At 44.4% G+C, this 20,362-nt stretch overlaps 2 protein-coding genes across 4 annotated transcripts in view; one reads left to right on the top strand and one right to left on the bottom strand.

Moving 5' to 3' along the window:
- Positions 1-807: 807 nt before the first annotated feature.
- On the bottom strand, positions 808-12,840 carry EMC8 (ER membrane protein complex subunit 8). 2 transcript variants are annotated; one of them, XM_089671579.1, is made up of 6 exons: positions 12,693-12,840; positions 9,999-10,208; positions 5,851-5,927; positions 5,629-5,698; positions 1,877-1,971; positions 808-1,715 (listed from the first exon to the last, which is right to left on the bottom strand). In XM_089671579.1, exons 2-6 carry the CDS (start codon positions 10,203-10,205, stop codon positions 1,556-1,558), a joined length of 609 nt encoding a protein of 202 aa, XP_089527705.1. In that variant the 5' UTR covers positions 10,206-10,208; positions 12,693-12,840; the 3' UTR covers positions 808-1,555. The 2 variants fall into 2 exon arrangements, with proteins under 2 accessions (XP_089527705.1, XP_089527706.1); XM_089671580.1 differs by having other exon boundaries at positions 12,566-12,704.
- Positions 12,841-13,057: 217 nt separating this feature from the next.
- COX4I1 (cytochrome c oxidase subunit 4I1) overlaps positions 13,058-20,362 on the top strand; it is a 25,737-nt gene continuing 18,432 nt past the window's right edge. Inside the window, exon 1 of one of the 2 annotated variants that reach the window (XM_089671581.1) lies at positions 13,058-13,185. The gene's annotated coding sequence lies outside the window, so the exon portion shown is untranslated. Of the gene's footprint in view, positions 13,186-13,283; positions 13,308-20,362 lie in introns of those variants that run through there. The other variant, XM_089671582.1, reaches the window with a different exon arrangement.

Below are 20,362 nucleotides of genomic sequence, written 5' to 3'. Positions count from 1 at the left end.
GGTACCAGGGTGCTGTGATTGGCCCAGGTACAATGTAATAGTTTCCAGGACAATCACAATAGTAAACAATGAAAGCCATTCATGACAGCTCAAGCATTTTTCGCTAGTAAAAAAAAAATCCCTGAAACCCCCCCAGCCAGAGTAGCACTGTGTCACTACTTCAAGAAGATTGTTGAAGTATTAGTGCAGTGCTAATACTTTAACATTTTAATTTGGGGCTGTTGCCAATACCCTGAGTGCCAACTGCTATTCCAAGACTTGTATTTACATCATTTTAGTGTTTTATAATAACTTACCAGCGCTCACTTTTTTTACTCATTTTAAACTTTAAGATTGATTTCCCCCCCCCCCTTTAAACATGTTGCCACTAGTCATGATTATACGGTTCTGCACTGGTGACAGTATGTTTAAAAAAAAAAAAAAGTGTGTGGGGGGGCCTTAAGAAATGAGATCAGCCATCAATGCATCAGGAATGGTCAATTTTCAGGTATGCATCCCATAGTTTGCAGACACTAATAATTTCCTACATACTAAATATACAGCGATTTGGGTTCTCTTTACCAAAGAAATGCAGCAGAATACATTTTGGCCTAAAATTTATGATGAAAGATTTACCAGATTTTATAAAAAAAAATAAAAAAATTTCACTTGGGTACAGTGTTGCATGACCACACAATTGCCAATTTAAGTAGTGTAGTGCTTAATAGCAAAAAAAAAAAAAAAAAATGCCCAGGTCATGAAGGGGGCAAAACATTCCATAGGTCAAGCAGTTAAGAAATAAATCAAAAACCAGAAGGGAACATGAAATGTGAGATTAGTTCATTTTATTATTTTCTAGAAGGAAAACAAACGTGATCTGACGCTCAGTGTAAGACTTGTGTGTGGGGCTCAGAGACAGAACAGAACCGTAACAGAGAAGGAAAACCAAGAACGGGGGACAGAAGGCCGCGATCCTCAACATCAACGCAAAGCTTCATAAATATAACAGGAGTGGGGGTTGGGGCGGTTTGATTAGGAATCCGCGGCAGCCAAGTAGTGATATTCTCTCCATATAAAAGACTTCCCTAGAATAGGATTTCTCTGTTGGCCGCAATAAACGTCCCAGCAGCCCATCTGAAATAAATGTCCATTTCTGTACGATTCGCATTTTGTGTAAATACGACAATTTCAGATCATCCTCTCAGCCTCGAATCCAATATTAAGACCGTGTGATTCCCAGCAGTGAAGGATTTTCAATTCTCATCAATAGAGCTAATTAAACCACAACATTAGGATTAGTCTCCTCAATTGCCGCCTTGGGGGGGTGGGGGGGTAAATTGGGGGGAATCCACTTAAAAATTAACTTTGGAGATCATAGAAAAAAACTGTCCTTTTGTACAGACCGGTTCTCAGTTCTTTAGGACGCGGACGGATGTAAATCAGGTGGTTTCCTGCCAGTCTGCAGCATTCCTGTCGTACCGCTGCCTCCAAAAGTGGTAAAGAAGTTCCCTGTGTGACCTACTCCATATCCCAGCATCACCTTGCATAGCTCGGGCCGGTGGATGACCGTGTGACCTCAGCATAGATGGATGATTGCCTTGTTGATCTCAGGGTTGGCCCAGTCATGCCGCAGGTCGTCCAGATGGCCATCGAAATCCACCAGAGTCTCGTAGGATCTGCTGTCCATGAGAGAGGCGGTGATCCTCTGAGCTTCCGGCCAGTCCTCAAACACATCCCTGAGCAAGTAGGGGAGAAGGAAGAAAACAAAAAAAAAAAAAAAAACACATTTTGAACAGGTTGTAAATGGGAGACACTCACTATATTGGGGGTGCGATACAGACAATGCAATCACAGTGCAGCGTGGGGGGGGGGGGGGGGTTGTGTCCTCAATACTCACTCATGTGGATCTTTAGCTTTCCACCGGTTGTCGTGATGCTCATACACATTGATTGAAGGGACTAGAGATTCCACTGTGAACTTTGCATTGTCCACCTACCAAGGAAAAAAAAAAAAAAAAAAAAAAAAAAAAAAAAAAAAAAAAAAGATTTAAAAAAAGTGAGATGGGGACGGATCCAAATCCTTGTATAGACCGTGATCTCCACTTACTTCTGGATAAGACAACATGCAACTGCCCTGCTGCCTTCTGAACATAGGAGGTCGAACACTCAGCATGGACACCCTACACAGATTGCTTTGCATTTTCTGAGTGAATGGAAGGTGCTTTAATTTATTTATTTTTTTTTTTTTTAAAATAGCGCCCTGTATTCCAGAGTAAACTGGAAGTGATGTCAGGTCATTGCTGCTGGTTTACTATTTAAATGGAGCTGAACAAAGCCAATCCGGAGGCAGCGCTGGACGGTCAATTAGGACTCACCCACTGGGAGCTCCTATTAAAGCTGCAGAAGATGGTGGGAGGACTTCCCCATCTCACGGCTTGTAATAGCAATTGAGTGGCTAGTTATCCACCGATTGCCATTACAAGAAAGCTGACCGCTGGCTCTAAAGGACTGTACGGGGGCATCATCCCTGCTAAAACTCCAGCAACATATCGGGACATCGCTGAAGTGCTCAAAAAAAAAAAAATGTCACCCAGGGGAATTTTTGGGTACCATAGTTTGTGATACAACAGATGCATGCAATTGTTAGGATTGACGCCATGCACTTTTATATTGAGAAAAATAAAATATGGGTATTGTGTGCAATTGTACTAAAATTCATTTTGTTACACTGTATTTTACAGTTGCACAAATCATGCAAAAAAAGCAAAAAAACAAAAAAACAAAAAAAAAAAAAAAAGAGAAGGACATACCCCAAAAGCTTGTCCTATTTTTTTTTTTTTTTTTAAGTCCACGAACGTGTGAAAAACCTGCAAGTCTTCACAAAAAACGTGCAAGTGCAAACCACCACACAAAAAAAGTGCACTTAGGGGTGTGCTTTGTCCTTCCCCCGAAGGGGATGGACCTCTACCCTGATCCCCTGGGGCACGAAGCTCCTGACAGGGACAAGGTTCCCATGTGGTCCGCCTAGCCAAAAAGGCCTGGCAGACCCCGTTCCTTGTGGCCAGCCGAAGCCAGCCACCAAGTACTTGGTCAGGGGGCTCTCCCGTAGAGAAAACCCCCTAGGGACAGGGGAGGAAGGAACCAAAAGGCCACACATCCTCCCCCTAGACTTAAGGGTAGGCCCGAGGACCCACACCCTCCATCCTGTGAGAAAAAAAAGAAAAAAAAACACATAAGAGTAAAGTGACAAACAGTGGGAGAAATAAATAAATAAAAAGTGGCCATGCCAAACATGCACAGACCAGGCCCTGAGGCCTGTAGCAAAAATTGCCCCGAACTTAGCCAGAAGGCCTGGTCCTAAGGGCGCTGTGCAGAAAAAGTGTTTGAAGACAGTGACCATGTGCCTTTTCACACGTTGGGGTCCCACACCCAAGTGTTACTAAGAGCACCCCTGAGGCGACCACTCTCAGGGGGCACTGGTTCGCGGACTCTCTGCCCTCCCAGCCCCTGGCCAGACAGAGGTAGATCTGCTCAAATCAGGAGGTGCTGGGCCTCTCTGGCGTTCCTGGGGGGGGGGGCATTACTCCCGTGCCCCAACTATCTATGGGCACCACGGTTTCTGTTCCCCCCTGTATTAACCATCAGGACCCCTATCATACCAGCAGGGGTACTATACAACCAGTCATCCCCGCAAAGCTAGAATGATTGTGGAGCGCCCCTACTGGACACTGATTAAAAAAAAAAAAATCTGTTCTTAAGTCCGCAAACGTGCAACTATAACGAAAAACCCGCAAGTGTTCACAAAAAAGTGCAAGTGTAACACCACACAAAAAAGTACACTTAGGGGTGTGCTTTGTCCTTCCCCCCCGAAGGGGTTGGACCACTACCCTGATCCCCCAGGGCACGAAGCTCCTGACAGGGACAAGGTTCCCATTTGGTCCTCCTGGCCAAAAGGCCTGGTGGACCACCATTCCTTGTGGCGAGCCTAAGCCAGCCACCAAGTACTTGGTCAGGGGGCTCTCCCGAAGAGAAAACCCCCTAGGGACAGGGGAGGAAGGAACCAAAAGGCCACACATCTCCCCCCTAGACTTCAGGGCAGGCCCAAGGACCCACACCCTCCATCCTGTGAGAAAAACACACACAAAAGTAAGAAAAAGTGACAATACGTGGGAGTGAAATAAATTAAATAGAAAATAAAGTGGTCGTGCCAAATAGTGCACAGACCAGGCCCTGAGGCCTATAGCAAAAATTGCCCTGATCCTAGCCAGAAGGCCTGGTCCTAAGGGCGCTGTGCAGAAAAAGTTGAACACAGTGACCATGTGCCATCTTCACACAGTGGGGTCCCACACCCAGGTGTTACTAGTGGCACCCCTGAGGTGACTACTCAGGGGGCACTGGTTTGCGGACTCTCTGCCTTCCCGACCCCTGGCCAGACAAGGTAGATCCGTCCAAATCAGGAGGTACTGGGTCCTTCCGGTCTCCTTGGGGGAATTACTACCAGGCCCCAGCTACGTGTTGGAGTCCCGGTTTCTGCCCCCCCGGTACTAGCTGTCCAGACCCCCATCATACCAGTGAGGGTACTATACAACAGTCATCCCTGCAAAGCTAGAATGACCGGGAGCACCCCCACTGGACACTGATAAGGACAGATACTACACTTGATCTTAGCCAAAAGGCCGAAAGCTTGTCCTAAGGCCCCATGTACACGGGATGTTTATGAACGATGGAAACTGCTGGAAAATGTAGGTTAAAAAAAAAAAAAAAAAGTCTGTTTAGCAGAGTTTGCATAATCATTTATGCACATTTGCATTTAGAAGAGTTTTTTTTAAAAGTCAGCACAAAGGAACCTCCCAAATGCCCAGAAAAGCACCAAATTATTAACTATTTCAGAGAAACACACAGTAGGAGAGAGCAATCTGTTGAGATAATTAGGTGTGAGTTGCTCATTAACATATCTTTTGTTTCCAAGGATGGGAGAGGTCTGAGGTGTGAATGGTCATTAAAATGTGTGACAAGCCTGGTAGGAACATCCTGTGTTCAGTGTTTTGTCCATCTGAGTACCTTGAAAACTGTTCACATGCATTTTTCATGATGAAAGGCTCTGGACAGCATTGGGAACTGGAAGAGTTAAAAGAAATTTCAGAACGCAAACGCTTATAAAATGCGATTTGCCGCTTTTACAAGTGTTTTGCATTTATTTGAAACGCTGATAAAATTGACGTCTGAATGAAAGTTTGTTGCGTTTAAAAACCACGATTAAACTCAACTGCATGTAAACGAGGATGTGTACATGGACACATAGGAAAAAACATTAGGCAGCGTTCAGGGGCTGCTGAACACAAAGCCAAAAAAACACAAGAACACACACATTGAACAGCTCCTAAATGTGAGTTTAGCAGCTGTGGTGTACCTGAGCCCTAAAAATTGTATGTTAGTGTGTAAATATACACGTTTGTCACAAGTGCACTAATACAGCTACAATCACCTCAAAAAAAAAAAAAAAGAAGTTAGGAGAACCTGTTCTACAAATAAATATGCAAGACCCCCCCCAATCACAGCATCCCACAATGCAATTCATGTGCCTTAGTGGCCAATAGGCATGTACATAAACTTTGGGTAGTGAAAGATTTGTGATAGAGGATTTCAGTACCATTATCAGACCAGCATCGCTGTAGGTCTCTGCGATCCGGGTGGCGATTCTCTCTGCGACCTGGTTAGGACTGAAACACAAAGTTAACCACTTATTTCCGTGGTACAAAAAAAAAAAAAAATGAAAATGTGGACAATGTTTTATAAAAGGCAGAATGTGGGGAGGGTAAAAGATGGCAGAGCTGAATCTGGAAACACTACATAGAAAGTGATCTGATCTCACGTGTTATCTTTGAGGCGTTCGTTGCCTTGGTAGTACCCAGCGATCACATAACCGTTCTCATTGCACCAAGTATCAATCTACAAATAAGAAAACAGATCATCAATAAGGAAGGATCTCGAGGATCATTTTAAGTCTGACCTCCGGCCTTCCCTTCAGTCTCGCACAGTTGTACTGACTCCCCTCCCGGACTGAAATGGCTTACTCTGATTTCACTGCACACTGTGAGCTTCTACTAACAATGTGCATTAGAAGCTGCAGCAAGTCAAGTCAGAGCCTGTAGTTTCCTGGCTGGAGGACATCCAGCATCATCTAGCATGTTTCCTCCCCAGCCTGACTGGGCCAGACCCAACCTGTTCATTCATTGGATTTCAGCGCTTTCAATCAGGGACTCAGCATGACATGGGTGGGGCGCATGGAAATACAGCCAGCCCAGGAACACCCACTCATTAATGCATTTTGATATTTGCACAACTCCTCCCTTTGCAGGGAGGTGTTCAGGAAGCTATGTGCAGCATTCCACCAACCCTTCCCACCAGTAATTATCTGCTTGCAATGCACAGAGAACCACAGAGACCCAGTGATAACTGGATCTAAAATAAGTGATGTAAAGAAAACAAACAGGTTTTAAAAAAAATGTTATGTTGAGGGAGCAACCAGGGAGGCCAGATTAAACATCGGCCTTAAAAAAAAAAAAAAAAAAAAAAAAACACAAAATCACATCTCTCAGATCCAGGGATACCAAGGAACTCCACAATTGTAACAGTACTTCTGTTTCTTTTCTTTATTCCCCAGACATTAATACCTGTCAGCACAGCCCCCTGTTTACATCCAGCGTGTCTGTACAGCCCCCTCTACATCTCACCCCTGTGATTCAATGTCTCCTGCCAGGAACTAGATTATGGTTTATATGCTGCACCGCACTTGTATAATCAGTAGAGCTCACAAGCTGCTGGAAGCAGGCAGGCCCTGTATACACTCAGCCACTTTATTAGGTCCACCTTGCTAGTACTTGATTGGACCTCCTCCTGCCTTCAGAACTGCCTTAATTCTTCATGACAGATTCAACAAGGTGTTGGAAACATTCCTCAGAGTTTGGCCCATATTGACAAGACAGAATGACAGTTGCTGCAGATTTGTCAGTTGCACATCCATGATGTGAATCCACCACATCCCAAAGGTGCTCTATTGGACTGAGATCTGGCATCTGGAGGCCATTGGAGTACAGAGACCTCATTGTCATGTTCAAGAAACCAGTTTGAGATGATTTGAGCTTTGTGACATGGAGCATTATCCTGCTAGAAGGAACCATCAGAAAATGGGGACACATTTACCACAAGGCAAACAAAGCACTTGCCTAGGGTGACATTTTTCAATGGGGCAGCACCTCCCCCCCTAAAGAAGGGATGAAAGGAGAGAAACGCACACCATGGGAACAAGGTGGGATCAGAGACAGGATGTTTGATGCTGTAGTGGAAGGCAGGGGTGTTGGTCAAAGTCAGGCTCTCTGCAGGAGGGAAGGGGGGTTGTATTGGTTAGTGTAAGATGGATTTTGGTGTGAGACAACCCTGGCGGAGGACCGGCAGGATGAAGGATACCATTTATCTGGAGGTATGTGGAGAAAGCTGCGTTTTCTTTATAACAACATTTCTGGTCCAATAATGAGAATTCAGTTGAATTATTTTTAGGGTTCAGGACTATTTTTCTAGAAGGTTCTGTTGATGTTAAGTGATGTTTTCTGTGAAAGACTGTTGGCAACAAGGTGCTACCTCTTCCAGTTCCAGGCAAAGCTAGTCACCGTACACATGTACAATCCTTTTATTTCTCAACAGGAAATTGAATCCTCTTTATAAATTTGGGGACATGGTCATTTTTTTTTCCCAAAGGGAATGCTGTGAATTCCTTGGGCGTATGGAAGAGAAAGACAACCCAGTTAATTTTAGAAGAGACCCTGATTGTTACAGCGGTGTGAAGAGACCTCCAGAGCAGAGGTTTTGTTTTTTTGCTGGCATGCCAGCTTTTTAAAAAAAATTTAAAGGAATATGGCCATGAAGAGGGAGATTGCAGGAGACGTCTGCAGTGTGAAGGAGTCCCACACACAAAGAGGAATTGGCCAAAGAAAAATGCCTGCAAGAGGAGAAACAGAGAAAAGTTTGAATAGAGAACAAACAGGAGGAACCACGGGAGAACCCCCAAGAAAGTGCAGTAGTGGTGGAGAATCAGGAGGGTGAAATGCCAAGTGGTGGTGGAGAGGAGAAAGGGGGTGGTAAGGAGAAAGGGGGTATATTAAAAAAAAAAAAAAAGAAGCTAGTGGAGGTGGTAGATGAGGTGGAAAGACAAGATGTGTGTGATAGTGGAATAGTCACCATTACAGACAGAGCCACTAGTACAGGAGGAAGATCTTCCTTGTGCTCACCAGGATATGCAAGTTGAAGTGAAATCTTTGAAAAGAAGCCAAGAGGGTGAAAGTGAGGAAAGTAAGGCAAAAGAAGAAAAAGAAAAAAAAAAAAAAAAAAAGAAGGAGCGGGGCTGGTGAAAAGGAGATTCTTGGGGACATTTCTTCAAGTGAGGATGAGGGCTGGGGGGGTTGTTTAGCCCTATACCCTGTAAACTGAGAAAATTATACAAGTAATATCTTTAAACGTGAGGAGGAGCCCAAAGAGAAAGGCGGCTCTTTACGAATTTTTGGAAGATCAGAAAAGTGCATTGATTTTTCTACATAATTTAGAGAAAAGGACAAGCTATGAAACAAACATAAAGAAATTCTGAAAAGGAAATTACAATAAATATGTTGGTGTCTTGACGATAGATTGGGATATTCAGGATGTTGAGGAACTCTACCCGGGAAGATTATTAAAGGTCATAATACAAAAAGGGATCTGAAAATGAAAGCATTCTGTGTACGCGTCAAATGTCAAGGAAGAAAGGAATTGAGATCTTGCAGCTGTTCTTGTCGGGGACCAATCCGGTGATAGTTGGAGGAGACTTCAATTGTTGTTTGGCAGGGAATAGGGATAGGCTCAGCGTGGAAATGGAGATATACATACAGAATGGGGGGGGAAAAAAAAGGGACTTTGATGATATTCTAGCCTGGTGGGATAGAGGGAAGAAGATCTTCCAGGACTTCTTTATATGGAAGAGCAAAGAGAATGCGAGAAGGAAACGGCATTTGTATGAAAGACTAAATGCAAGGCTACAAGTGATGCTTCATTCAACAGAAGGGATATGAAAGAGAAAATTGAAGAAACCAGACAAGAAATTAGAGTTCTTAGTGAAAGTGGGAAAAACATTTAATTCAAGAGTCAGATTTAGAAGATGAGAAATGTAAAAAAAACTTTCAAGAAAATAGTCAAAAAGCAGGAAATAGTCAGGACTGAAGGTGAAACCAGAATAGAAGTTGGGAAAGGTGAAAGCTTTTTATGATGATCTATTTTCAAGAAAGCAGGTTAATAGTCTGAGAGACATAGAAAAAGCTCTGAACTCAGCAGAGCAGACCTGCTAATATTCAAGTTCAGTATGGAAGAAAAATGTTTCCACTATCCAAAGAGTCTCTCGTTTAAAGACGCCTGGAAGGGATGGCTTACCAATCGAGTTTTGTAAATTTTTCGAGTACATTATGAAAGAGGATTTCATGGAGATTAGGAAAATAGCAAAAATCCCAGTACTTCAGCATTATTTTTTTTTTTTTTTTTTAATTTTTTTTAATACTTAGACCAGCCCATCTGAGCATCAGAATGGGGAAGAAACAGGATTTAAGCAACTTTGAATGTGGCATGGTTGTTGATGCCAGTATGAATGTCAGAAAGTCATCTTTACCACATCTAGATGCTTAAATACATGAAAGAAAAAAAAAAAAAAAAAAAAAAAAAAGTACAGGTACTAAATATATCATTCTCACATCTGAAAAAGAATTTCAGTCCAGGAAGTAGGTAGATGAGGTATGAAAGGTGGAGCCACCAAGATGTACAGCTACAAGTGAAGCTTCGTTTTTCAACGGAAGCGATAGATATGAAATGCAGATGAAAGCATTTTTCAAGGGGTACTGTGATCTGAGGTAATATCTGACCTCAGAGGACAAATCACTTATTAAAGTGGACCTGTCATCAGACATATGTAACAGTAAGTTTAGAGGGAAGGTGGAAGATTCTCACCAGGGTTAAAGCCACCTCCAGCACCGCGGACAGTGCTATGGTACCATGGAAGAGCGGAATGCAGTCCACAAACAGGACCTGGTGTTGGTTCTCTCTGCGCCGTTGCTTCTCAGCCACCAGAATGCCGTTCACAGCACAGGCCGGGTGCTTGGCACCGTGCAGCATCATTTTACAGTAGGCTTGTGTCGTCAACTTGAAGTGCGGCATTTTCTGTAGAAGAGAAGGAAGAAAAGTCTTTGTGAGTGTGCTGGTGATAACAGATGACATGAAAGATGTGGAGAAAAGGGTCAGGTGAGGGGTGACAAGGTCAGGTGAGGGGTGACAAGGTCAGGTGAGGGGTGACAAGGTCAGGTGAGGGGTGACAAGGTCAGGTGAGGGGTGACAAGGTCAGGTGAGGGGTGACAAGGTCAGGTGAGGGGTGACAAGGTCAGGTGATACCACATGACATGAGGGGTGATACTGAGGGAAGCTACAGGTGATTTCAGTGGAGGGAGAGGACAATGAGGGAAGTGATGAATGATATCAGAAAACGGGTGTGCCGACAGGTGACAAGAGGGGCGATACTGAGGAAAATTGACAAGTGATACCAGGGAGGGGAGATATGGGTGATACCAGATGACATGAATGGCAAAAGGTGGGGAAAGGGGTGAAGTAATTGGTCATAACAGGGAGGGAAGAATGGGAGATGAAAGATGATATGGGTGTGGGGGGGAGATGAGTGATAGAAGATGAGGGAAACGGATACAAGATAACATGATATGCGGGGAAAGGACAGCAGAAATCAGGGGAGGTGACAGGTGATATTAGGAGGTGATGGTTGAGGGGCTATATGATGCATGACACCAGGTGACATTAATGAGGACATGTGGGTGATGTTATTGGTGATATCAGGGAGATGAAAAATGATAGGGGGGGGGCGGGCAATAAGATGAGTGATCCCATAAGATGGAGAGCTGACAGGCACTAAAGAAGACTTGACAGGTGATATGTGGGGAAAGGGGACAGGTGAAGTTGGGAGGAGCTAAAGGGATGGCTGACAGAGAATATGACACATGAACACATAATGGTGGGAATGAGATGAAGGGACAACTGATATCCAGGGAAGGGAGGGGGGGGGGGGGGTGTATGGCTGCTGACAGATGACATGACAAGTGATGTGAGGATAGGGGACAACAGGGAGGAGATTAGGGGAAAGATGATAGCCGAGGTGTGATATGACAGGTGATGAGTAGTATCAGGGGTGGGGTGAGAAGGGGAAGGGGTTACTGGTGGGTGATACAACAGCTGATATGAGGTAGGCAACAGGTGATATCAGGTGAGGTGTGATGAGTGGTATTGGACTTGGGGATGGAATTGAAGGATGGGTGATAGAGGGAGGTGTTGAGTAGGATCAGTAGGGAGGGGATGGATGATATCTGGTGAGGAGTGACTGAGGGAGATGGGTGACAGATGATATTTCCAGTAATATGGGGAGGTGATGAGTGCTATCAGGTGATGGGTGATATGAAAGGAGATTAATAGTATCAGTGGGCAGGGAGTGACAGATGATATAGGGGGAGGGGGGGGGGTGAATGACATGACAAGTGATGAGTAGTATTAGGGGTGAGGTGAGATGTGAGGTGGGGTATAGTTCGATTATGGCTGATATTCCCAGTAATATGGGGAGGTGATGACTGGTACCAGCAGGTGGGGCTATAAGGTGAGGTGACTGGGGGAAGGGTGATATCACAGGTGCTTTGGGGTGATAGATGATATCAAGTGAGAGGCAATATGGGGGTAGGTGATGGGTGACATGTAAGGGGTGATAGGACAGATGACATGAATGGGGAAGGGGACAGGTGAGATCACATGAGGGGTGATATGACAGATACAGGAGAGGTGATAAGTTGCATTGGGAAAAGGGGAGGTGACATCATGGGAGGTGATATGACAGATGATATCTGCTGAGGGATGATATGGCCGATAATAAATAGGACAATAGAGGCTATTAGGGAGGTTTAGTGACATGAGAGTTGAATCAGGTAGGGGGTGGGGTGAGGAGACATATCAGGTGAGGGATGATATGACAGGTGAGGTGATATGGGAGGGGACAGACGGTATCAGGTGAGGGCTGACATGATTGATATGGAGGGAGGTGACCAGTCATAGGTGAGGGATGATTTGGTAGATATGGGGGAGATGACAGATGATACAGGGGAGTTGAAAGATGGTGTCACATGAGGGGTGACATGATTGATGATACAGGGGAGGTGACATGGCAGAGGATAGGGGGGAGATGACATGTGATATCAGGCAAGGGATAACATGGTAGAGGATATGAGCAAAGTGACAGATGATAGAGGGGAGGTGAGATCAAGTGATGGATGATATGGGGGAGGAGACAGATGGCAGATGATAGGAGGGAGGTGACAGGTGATGATATCAGATGAGGGGTGATATGACAGATGGTATGATGATATCAAGTGAGAGATGATATGGTGGTGACAGATGATAAAAAGGCCAATAGATGCCATCAGGGAGGTTTGGTGGGGGAGATGACAGATGATATGGGGGAGGGAAGCACTCACTGAAGATTCTGATTGGGAGATAACGGTGATAGAAGTCTCCCCCGGTAGGTCATTATCCCCGGTGGACACGACAATTGCTCTCAGTGGCGCCCTCCCCCGGTGTCCCCGCTTCCTCTCGCACACTCACCTCAGTTCTCTACGAATCTCCCGGCAGCCTCTACCACGCACAGCCGTACAGCGAACCGCCTGCCGTCGCAATTGCTTCTTAAAGACAGGCGCGCTAGGCACGTGACGCGCAGCTGGTTCCTTCGCCCGCCATATTGACTGAGGGCAAGCTGACCGGAGGCGCTTCCAAACAGCAAGTTGCCGATGTATGGAATAGACACGTCCCCACACCCCCATATTTGTATATAGGGACAGAAAGATATATCACCCACATCTGTCACGTCACCTTCAAGGGCGAACCCAGCAGCTGTGGGCGGACCTCTAGGCTGAGGGGGCGGAGCCTCCGAGTTTAGCGAGAAAGGTAGAAAGTCCACGAGATGGGCGTGTAGCGATCAGGCCGTATACAGCTCAGTTCCTCCAGCGAGCCGGAAGTGGGTTGGGCTTCCTCTCTAGCCTGCCCTCGCTCTCTTTTGTTCCGGTGTCCTCTCTGCTCTTGTCAGGCGGCTGCTGGAGAGGTGAGTGGGAGTAGAATGGGGGCTGAGCGGGTGAGGGGAGCCTCCTGTACCTAGAGCATGGCTCCTTGTGTGCCCTGTACAGCCGGGAGAGGTCTGCCTTCCTCACTAGAGTGTTTCCTTCTGTAAGTATCGCCAACATATACCGCAGTGCTGTACAGAGAACACTCAGCCAGTCACATCAGTCTCTGCACCAGAGGAGCTTACACTCTAATGTCCCCCCACAGTCACACACCATTATTATACATTTATATAGCTCTGACATATACTGTAGTGCTGTACAGGGAACACTCAGCCAGTCACATCAGTCTCTGCACCAGAAGAGCTTACACTCTAATCTCCCCCCACAGTCACACTCTAATATTATACATTTATATAGCTCTGACATATACTGTAGTGCTGTACAGGGAACACTGAGCCATCAGTCTCTGCACCAGAGGAGCTTACACTCTAATGTCCTGGACCCTCTGGCCTCATTTTTGAACAATTCCCATTTACTACCCTACCAGGCCAAATCTGACACTTCAATATATAAAGATCAGCACTTTGTTTGGCTAAAAGATACTTACCCCCCCCCCACAAACGTTACTGTATATATTTTTCATCTGAGGCCCTGGAGAATAAAATGTTGGGTTTTTCCAATTTTCTTTCTTGTCACACTGTAGTGACGCAGCATTTTTTTTTTTTTTTTTTTTTGGAACTAAGAGATAATCCACTTTAATGACTTTTAATGCACACAAACGCAATATAATACCTGTTTTTGGTAAATAGATCCCAAGCATGAAAATTGCGTACACTCGCGGAACGGCGCCAAACTACAGTACCCAAAAAAAAAAAAACTCCATAAACACAGTTTATATGCCTTTTACAGGTTACCAGATTAGAGCTGCACAGGATGTCTGGTGCTAGAATCCTTGCCCTCCCTATAACATTTGCGGTGATACCTCATGTGTGGGGAGAACACGCTTTACTTATGTGTGCGCAACCTACGTGCGCACTCACCTCTGTACATGAGCCCAGGGGCACTTTCAAAATTTTATTTAAAATAAAAAATGTACACTGTCACTTTACATTTTTTTAACACCTTGATGTGATCTGCTGTGATTGGTCACATGACACTGGCAGTGGGCCGGTGTAGTGATATGTCATTGGCTGTGTCCCGTGGACACAGCCGGTGACAGATTGTGCCGCTGCGTGTCCCCACGACCGTATGAGCAGCTAGTTTTGATAGGACACCATTTGACGCCCAGTCACAACGGCGAGTGTCCCCCCGGCCATCAATCTGCTATAGGCTGGGCGGGACACTCGCTGTTGTGACTGGGCGTCATATGACGTCCTGTCAAAATGAGCCGCTCATGCTGTCGCGGGGCCGCGCCACGGCGCAATCTGTCTCCAGCTGTGTCCATATGATGTCATATCACTACACCAGCCCGTTGCCAGTGTCGTGTGACCGCTGTGACCAATCACAGCAGATCACATGTCAATTGTATACAATGGATGGCTTCCTGTCATGCCATCCATTGAACACAATTATGTTAGCTTTGACTGGTCAAGGTAGTCACATGATACAGACAGGGCCAATCACAGCCCATCTGTACCATGTGATAAGCTTTGCCCAATCACAGCTAATCACAACAAAAGCCTGAATCAGTTTCATTCAGTAACAATAATTGCAAATATCAATGAAATACATTGGTATTAATAATCATAATGTGTTAAAAAAAAATCCTGATCACTTGCCCAGAGTAGTTCAATGTTACTATGGTAACATTGTATTGCTTTGGTTACAGTATGCTAAAAAATAGTAAAAAAGAATGAAATAAAAAAAATAATAGAAACATTTGAAAAAAAAATACAAATTCAACTATTTTATTTCAGAGAAATGTAGCGGAATACATTTTGACCTAAATTTATGAAGAAATGATATTTATTTGCAAAATTTTATAACAGAAACGAAGAAAAGTGTGGTTTTTTTTTCAAAAGTTTCAGGTGTTGTTTTATTTAGCAAAAAAATAAAAAAACTCATTGGTGATTAAATACCTCCAAAAGAAAGCTCTATTTATGTGAAACAAATGATAAAAAATTCATATGGGTACAGTGTTGCATGACCGCGCAATTGTCATTCAGAGTGCAACAGCTCTGAAAGCTGAAAATTGGCCTGGGCAGGAAGGGGGTAGAAGTGTCTGGTATTGAAGTGGTTAAATCAGTTGTGTTGCTATCACAAGGGTTGAACAACATCCCTTGTGATAGCTGGAGCAGTGACAGGTCCTCTTTATGGACAGATCGGGGGTCTATTAGACACCCACCCCCCCCAGATCTCTCCTCTGTCCTTAAAGGCATCAGATCAGCCAAGATCCAATTGATCTGATGTTTTCATAAGCCGGTAATGGCTTGTCTTTACTTCTGGCAAAACTGGAAGTGATAAAATGCAGGTGGCTTCTGGTTTCCTAGACTATAGAGCAGATCTGGGTCGTTCTGGTCTTTGGTCATCCCTATAGTAAGCCAGAGGAATGGCCGACCGCAGTCCCAGTGGTACAGGAGAGCTCGGGCGGGGGAGATCCTTCCTTCCCACTGATTGTAAAAGCAATCCAGCAGCAGGAAAAAAAAAAAGATACCTGTAGCTGCAGTCATCATCCAAGTATCACCACTCCATGTCCAGGATGTTCTATGACGTCCTACAGGCAGGAAGTGGTTAAATTATATCTAGAGGAGTGCAGAGGGGATAGACCCCCATGCCCATCCCTCCATTAGGGATTCACCCTCTCTATTTGTGCTGGTGAATGTTATCACAGAGAATGAAAGTGGGAAAAAAATCCCAAATTTTGGGTTCTCACCAGAACAGGATTAGAGGGGAAATCTTCCATTGGGGACAACCAGGGATTCCCTCACTTTAGACAGATTTTCTCTGGCTTCTGTGTTGGCTATGGGACACGGATGGCAAAAAAAAAAAAACCTGATTGGTTATAACCCTCCCTTATTCTATCCAAAGTGAGAAAAAGGTGTTGCCTTTACTTCTACTTTAATGTTCACCTTTTCAGGAAAAAATGAAGAGGTCAAATGACACTGTACACCCTCCCCACCACCCCCAGTCCCCACTGTACTGCCCTCTGTGGGTGATGAGCGGTCAGTGCCCACACAACCGGTCCAGAGATTTGGAATCCCAGCTCTTCTCCTTTCTGTAAGGCTTCCAGGATGGACCAGAGAGATTATGATTGGTCAGCGCCAGAACAAAGAATTTCTCTGATCCAATCCTGGAAGCACTACAGAATGAGAGCAAGGATTCCAAATCTCTGGATTGCTGCACCAGCTGCGTGACAGCTCGTTACCCACAATACAGTGGGGACCTGGTGGGGTTAAGGGGGGGGGAGGGTGTTGGTTCACCTTTTCATTTAATTCTTTCTGAAATGGTGAATTAACCTTTTAAGGAGTACAAAGTAATATATTTTGGCTTCTGCTGTGACTGCAATGCCGATCTCAATTCAGGGGAATTTAATATGGATCACCATGAGCTTAAAGCGATTCTAAAAGTTAATTTTGTTAATTTTTTTGGGGGGGATAACAAAAATGTCTATACTTACCTGCTGTGTGTAGTGGTTTTGCACAGAGCAGCCTGGATCCTCCTCTTCTTGGGTCCCCCACAGGCTCTCCTTGCTCCTCCTTTCTGTCGGGTGCCCCCACAGCAAGCAGCTAGCTATGGGGGCACCCGCAATTCACACAAGGAGCCGCGGCTTGGCCTCGCCTCCCTCTCTCCTCATTGGCTGTCTGGCTGCAAATGACAGCAGCGGGAGCCAATAGCTTCCGCTTTCTGTCTCTGCCAATGAGGAGGCAGAGACCTGGGACAGCCGAGGCTGTTGTGAACATCGATGGACCGCGATGGGGATCAGGTAAGTATTGAGGGGGCTATGGGCTGTGCTGCACACAGAAGGTTTTTTACCTTCATGCATAGAATACATGAAGGCAAAAAAAACCTTGAGCCTTTACAACCACTTTAAGGCCTCATATTCACTGGTTTATGAAGTGTTCCTGCATGGCGACCCCTTCCTGTTATCTCACATATATATTATTATTATTATAGCCAAATTTACCACCCTAACTCCTCCCACAGTTTTTACACTACATAGACAGTAATATACCGAAACGTGCGGATTGTTCCCGATTGGTGTGCTATTACTTTGTGGAACGTTTCGCCGAATGGTTCACAAACTATCTGCGTTTTTGTGGTGAAATTGGTCCCATAGGATTGAATGGCAGAATGTTCAAAACTAGAGTGGGAGCTGACAAAAGCTAGAGTGTGAGCTGAAAAATCAGGACGTGATTTCTAAACTGCCATCACTCCCTCATTTTCAAGCCCACCTACACAAATCTTATATCAAAACGTCCAGCTATCCCTGCTGCCACTACAAATGTCCACGGCTAAGCCATAGTCCTGATAGTTTTCACAATAGGACCATTTGTTTGCAACTCACGCTGCCCATTGACATTCATTGAAACTCCACTCTAGCCACCTCAAATTTAAAGGGCAATTTCTAAACTGCGACTGTGCCTTCATTTTTAATATTTCAGAGACATACTATGCAGCAAAATGTAGGTCTGGTTCTTGTGATTCTCACAATATAAAGCTCTTCGGTGTAGGATTTATAATTTTTAAACTACAACCGTTTGAAGATGGCAACCGCCAGTGAAGTGAGCAAGTTGGAGCAGTTTGTTTTTAACCGCTCTTCTCTGCCCTTGCTGTAGAGTGAGTTGCCATAGGAACCCAGGTGTGTGAGCAGGCAGCAGAGTGACAAAAGCTACTCCACCCAGTTACTCCGCCCACTCCAGTTGTAGACTACTGGTGGATGCAAGAACACGACACAATTTCCCCAGAAATTGTAGCTTTTCTAGTTGTTAGATGTTGTTTCCCCTGACAGGAGAGAATCGGCATTAAAAACTCACCTAAGTGGCGGTTTTCTTTTTTTCAAACCAGATTAGTGGCGCGTGAGTTTGTTTTTTGTTTTTTTATTTTCATTGGCCAGATTTTTAATTTATTCTGGCTATTGAAATGAATAAACGCTCCTAGCATTTAGGCGCATTTAGCAGCGTCATGCGTTTTTCTGCCAAAACTCTGCTGCTGGACACATAGGCTAACATGCAGGGAGTTTAGAAGAAGAGGAAAAAAATGCCAGATTCCCCAGGAGCTGCTGTAAAAATGCCCTGTGTGCATGAGGCCTAAAGTGGAACTTGACTGCATCTGAGCACCACAAACTGAAAACACGATTTTATTCATTTTTAATATCGAATGCAAACTTCCCCATCCATCCATCCATCCATCCATGTCTCCTTGCTCCTTTATTTTGTTGTAAAATCACTTTTAAGAAAAAACAATGGCCTCATATTTTGCAGTTTTGTATTAGTCGTGGTAACCTCCCTGACGTATTCCTGAGTGTAGCTCAGAGTAAAGTTTCAGTACCACAAGCGGTAACCCCCCCGAGCTACACTCGGGAATACACTGCAGCGTTGCTCCTGGATCTCTTCTTCACTTACCTTGTCCTGCGCTCCCGCGATGTCCCTCCTGCAGTGTCCCCTGTAATGTCCTCCGGCCAATGCCGGCATCTGTCTTCCGGGTTCCGTCCCCTGCGAGCGTCGGGACGTACGGGAGAGGGAACGGTGGGAAATTTGAAAATGACTGTGACTAAATACACTAAAATCACATAGTATAACATTCCTGTATCAAACCATTTCACATACATTTTGTCCCGAGTGCTTTGTCCGGCGCCCTGCCTGCATTTTTACTGTTCTTTCTGCCTGGAAACTGAGAAACATCCATGGCGCCCAAAAAGCGTCCCTTTAGGTCAAAAGCGGTTTTAGACCGGCTAGAGAACAGCGATAGTAAATCAGAACCACTTGCAGAATTGAGTAATAATGATTCGTGGGGGAAATTCCTCATCAGACACTGAAAACGATTCTGCGACTTTGCTCAGCGATGTGCGAACTTGGCCCTATATTTCACATTTCAGTGTTTTTGGTTTGATTATATTATTGAATAAAATTTATTATTATAATATTTTTTATGATTATTTATTAAATTATGATTTCGTGCTTCAAATTTTATTCTACCCGGGATATTTACTAGACTCTTGTTCGGACAGATTTCAGTGAGTTATTCCTAAAAATTACAGGCCTACAATAAAAAAAAAAACATTTCCATGCAAAAAAATGTACCGCTTTGAGCACAGAAATATGGACATAATCAGACCGCTAGGGAGGTTAAGTTACAGATAATTCCTTTTAGTCATCGAGTGTCAGTGGAGTCCATTGTGAAAGACATCGTGTCCTTCAGGAAGAAATTTCAAAAGGTCAAATGAACAGGAAAAATCAGTCTGGCTTCTTCCTTTTTGTTTATACACAATGCTTTTAGGTTTGGGCTGTTCAGCTGAAAGCCGATTCCTGTCAAGACTTAAGGTGGGAATACATGATTAGAAAATCGACCATTTCATCGACGACTGAGAGGCGTTCGTTCGTTGGTCGAAATCATGGCCCACATTAACTAATCTAAAAAAACGTTCATCGGGCAATACGTGGTGTTGACGTCTTCTGTACAAGTGATGCGGTGTGCGTGTGACCTTGTAGCCATGCCCTTCCGGCCAGAACGATCGATATACACAACGATTACCAGCAATGAGTATAATATTGTTTATTATATGACCTATATATATAAATAGTGATACATAAAATATAATCTGCAGAATTCTGGTTTCATCATCTCATTCGGCCGATCTACTTTTAACATTTGAATTTTTCGTTCGTGTTTACGAAGATTCCTCGGACATAAACATCCGGGTCATCTTCTGTTTCCGCTCATGCGTGATCGCGCTTGATAGATTTTTTTTCGTACGACCGTCATACCGCCGCATAGAAAATCAGTCGTTTTGTATACAAAATGACAACTTTTTTTACTGGTGTTCAACCGGATTTTTTCAATCACAATATCATATCGGTTAAAACATCCTGCTCATCAACGAGGAGAAAATCGTTCGTTCGGTGGACTCGCAAAATTTTTCGGACAATTTTCTTATCGTGTGTACGGGGCATTAGGCTGGCCATACACTATACAATTTTCTTACAATTTTCTGCCCAATTTCCTTTAGATTTACCTTCAACTATGTAGTGCAAGGACCTGCCTAATTGGATACAGCTAAAA

The sequence above is a fragment of the Staurois parvus genome, unplaced genomic scaffold, assembly GCF_062004578.1.
Source record: "Staurois parvus isolate SC_StPar_1 unplaced genomic scaffold, SC_StPar_1.0 ptg000107l, whole genome shotgun sequence".
Lineage (NCBI taxonomy): Eukaryota > Metazoa > Chordata > Amphibia > Anura > Ranidae > Staurois > Staurois parvus.
This window is presented reverse-complemented; position numbering and strand designations above follow the sequence as displayed.

What these genes read in the sequence shown, in the direction of transcription:
- EMC8 (XM_089671579.1), bottom strand. Translation starts at nt 10,205, where the DNA reads ATGCCGCACTTCAAGTTGACGACACAAGCCTACTGTAAAATGATGCTG. An exon ending in TGGAGGTGGCTTTAACCCTG is followed by an intron (nt 5,928 to 9,998) that starts GTGAGAATCTTC and finishes TCTTATTTGTAG; the next exon opens with ATTGATACTTGGTGCAATGA. An exon ending in GCGATGCTGGTCTGATAATG is followed by an intron (nt 1,972 to 5,628) that starts GTACTGAAATCC and finishes TTTCCTTGGTAG; the next exon opens with GTGGACAATGCAAAGTTCAC.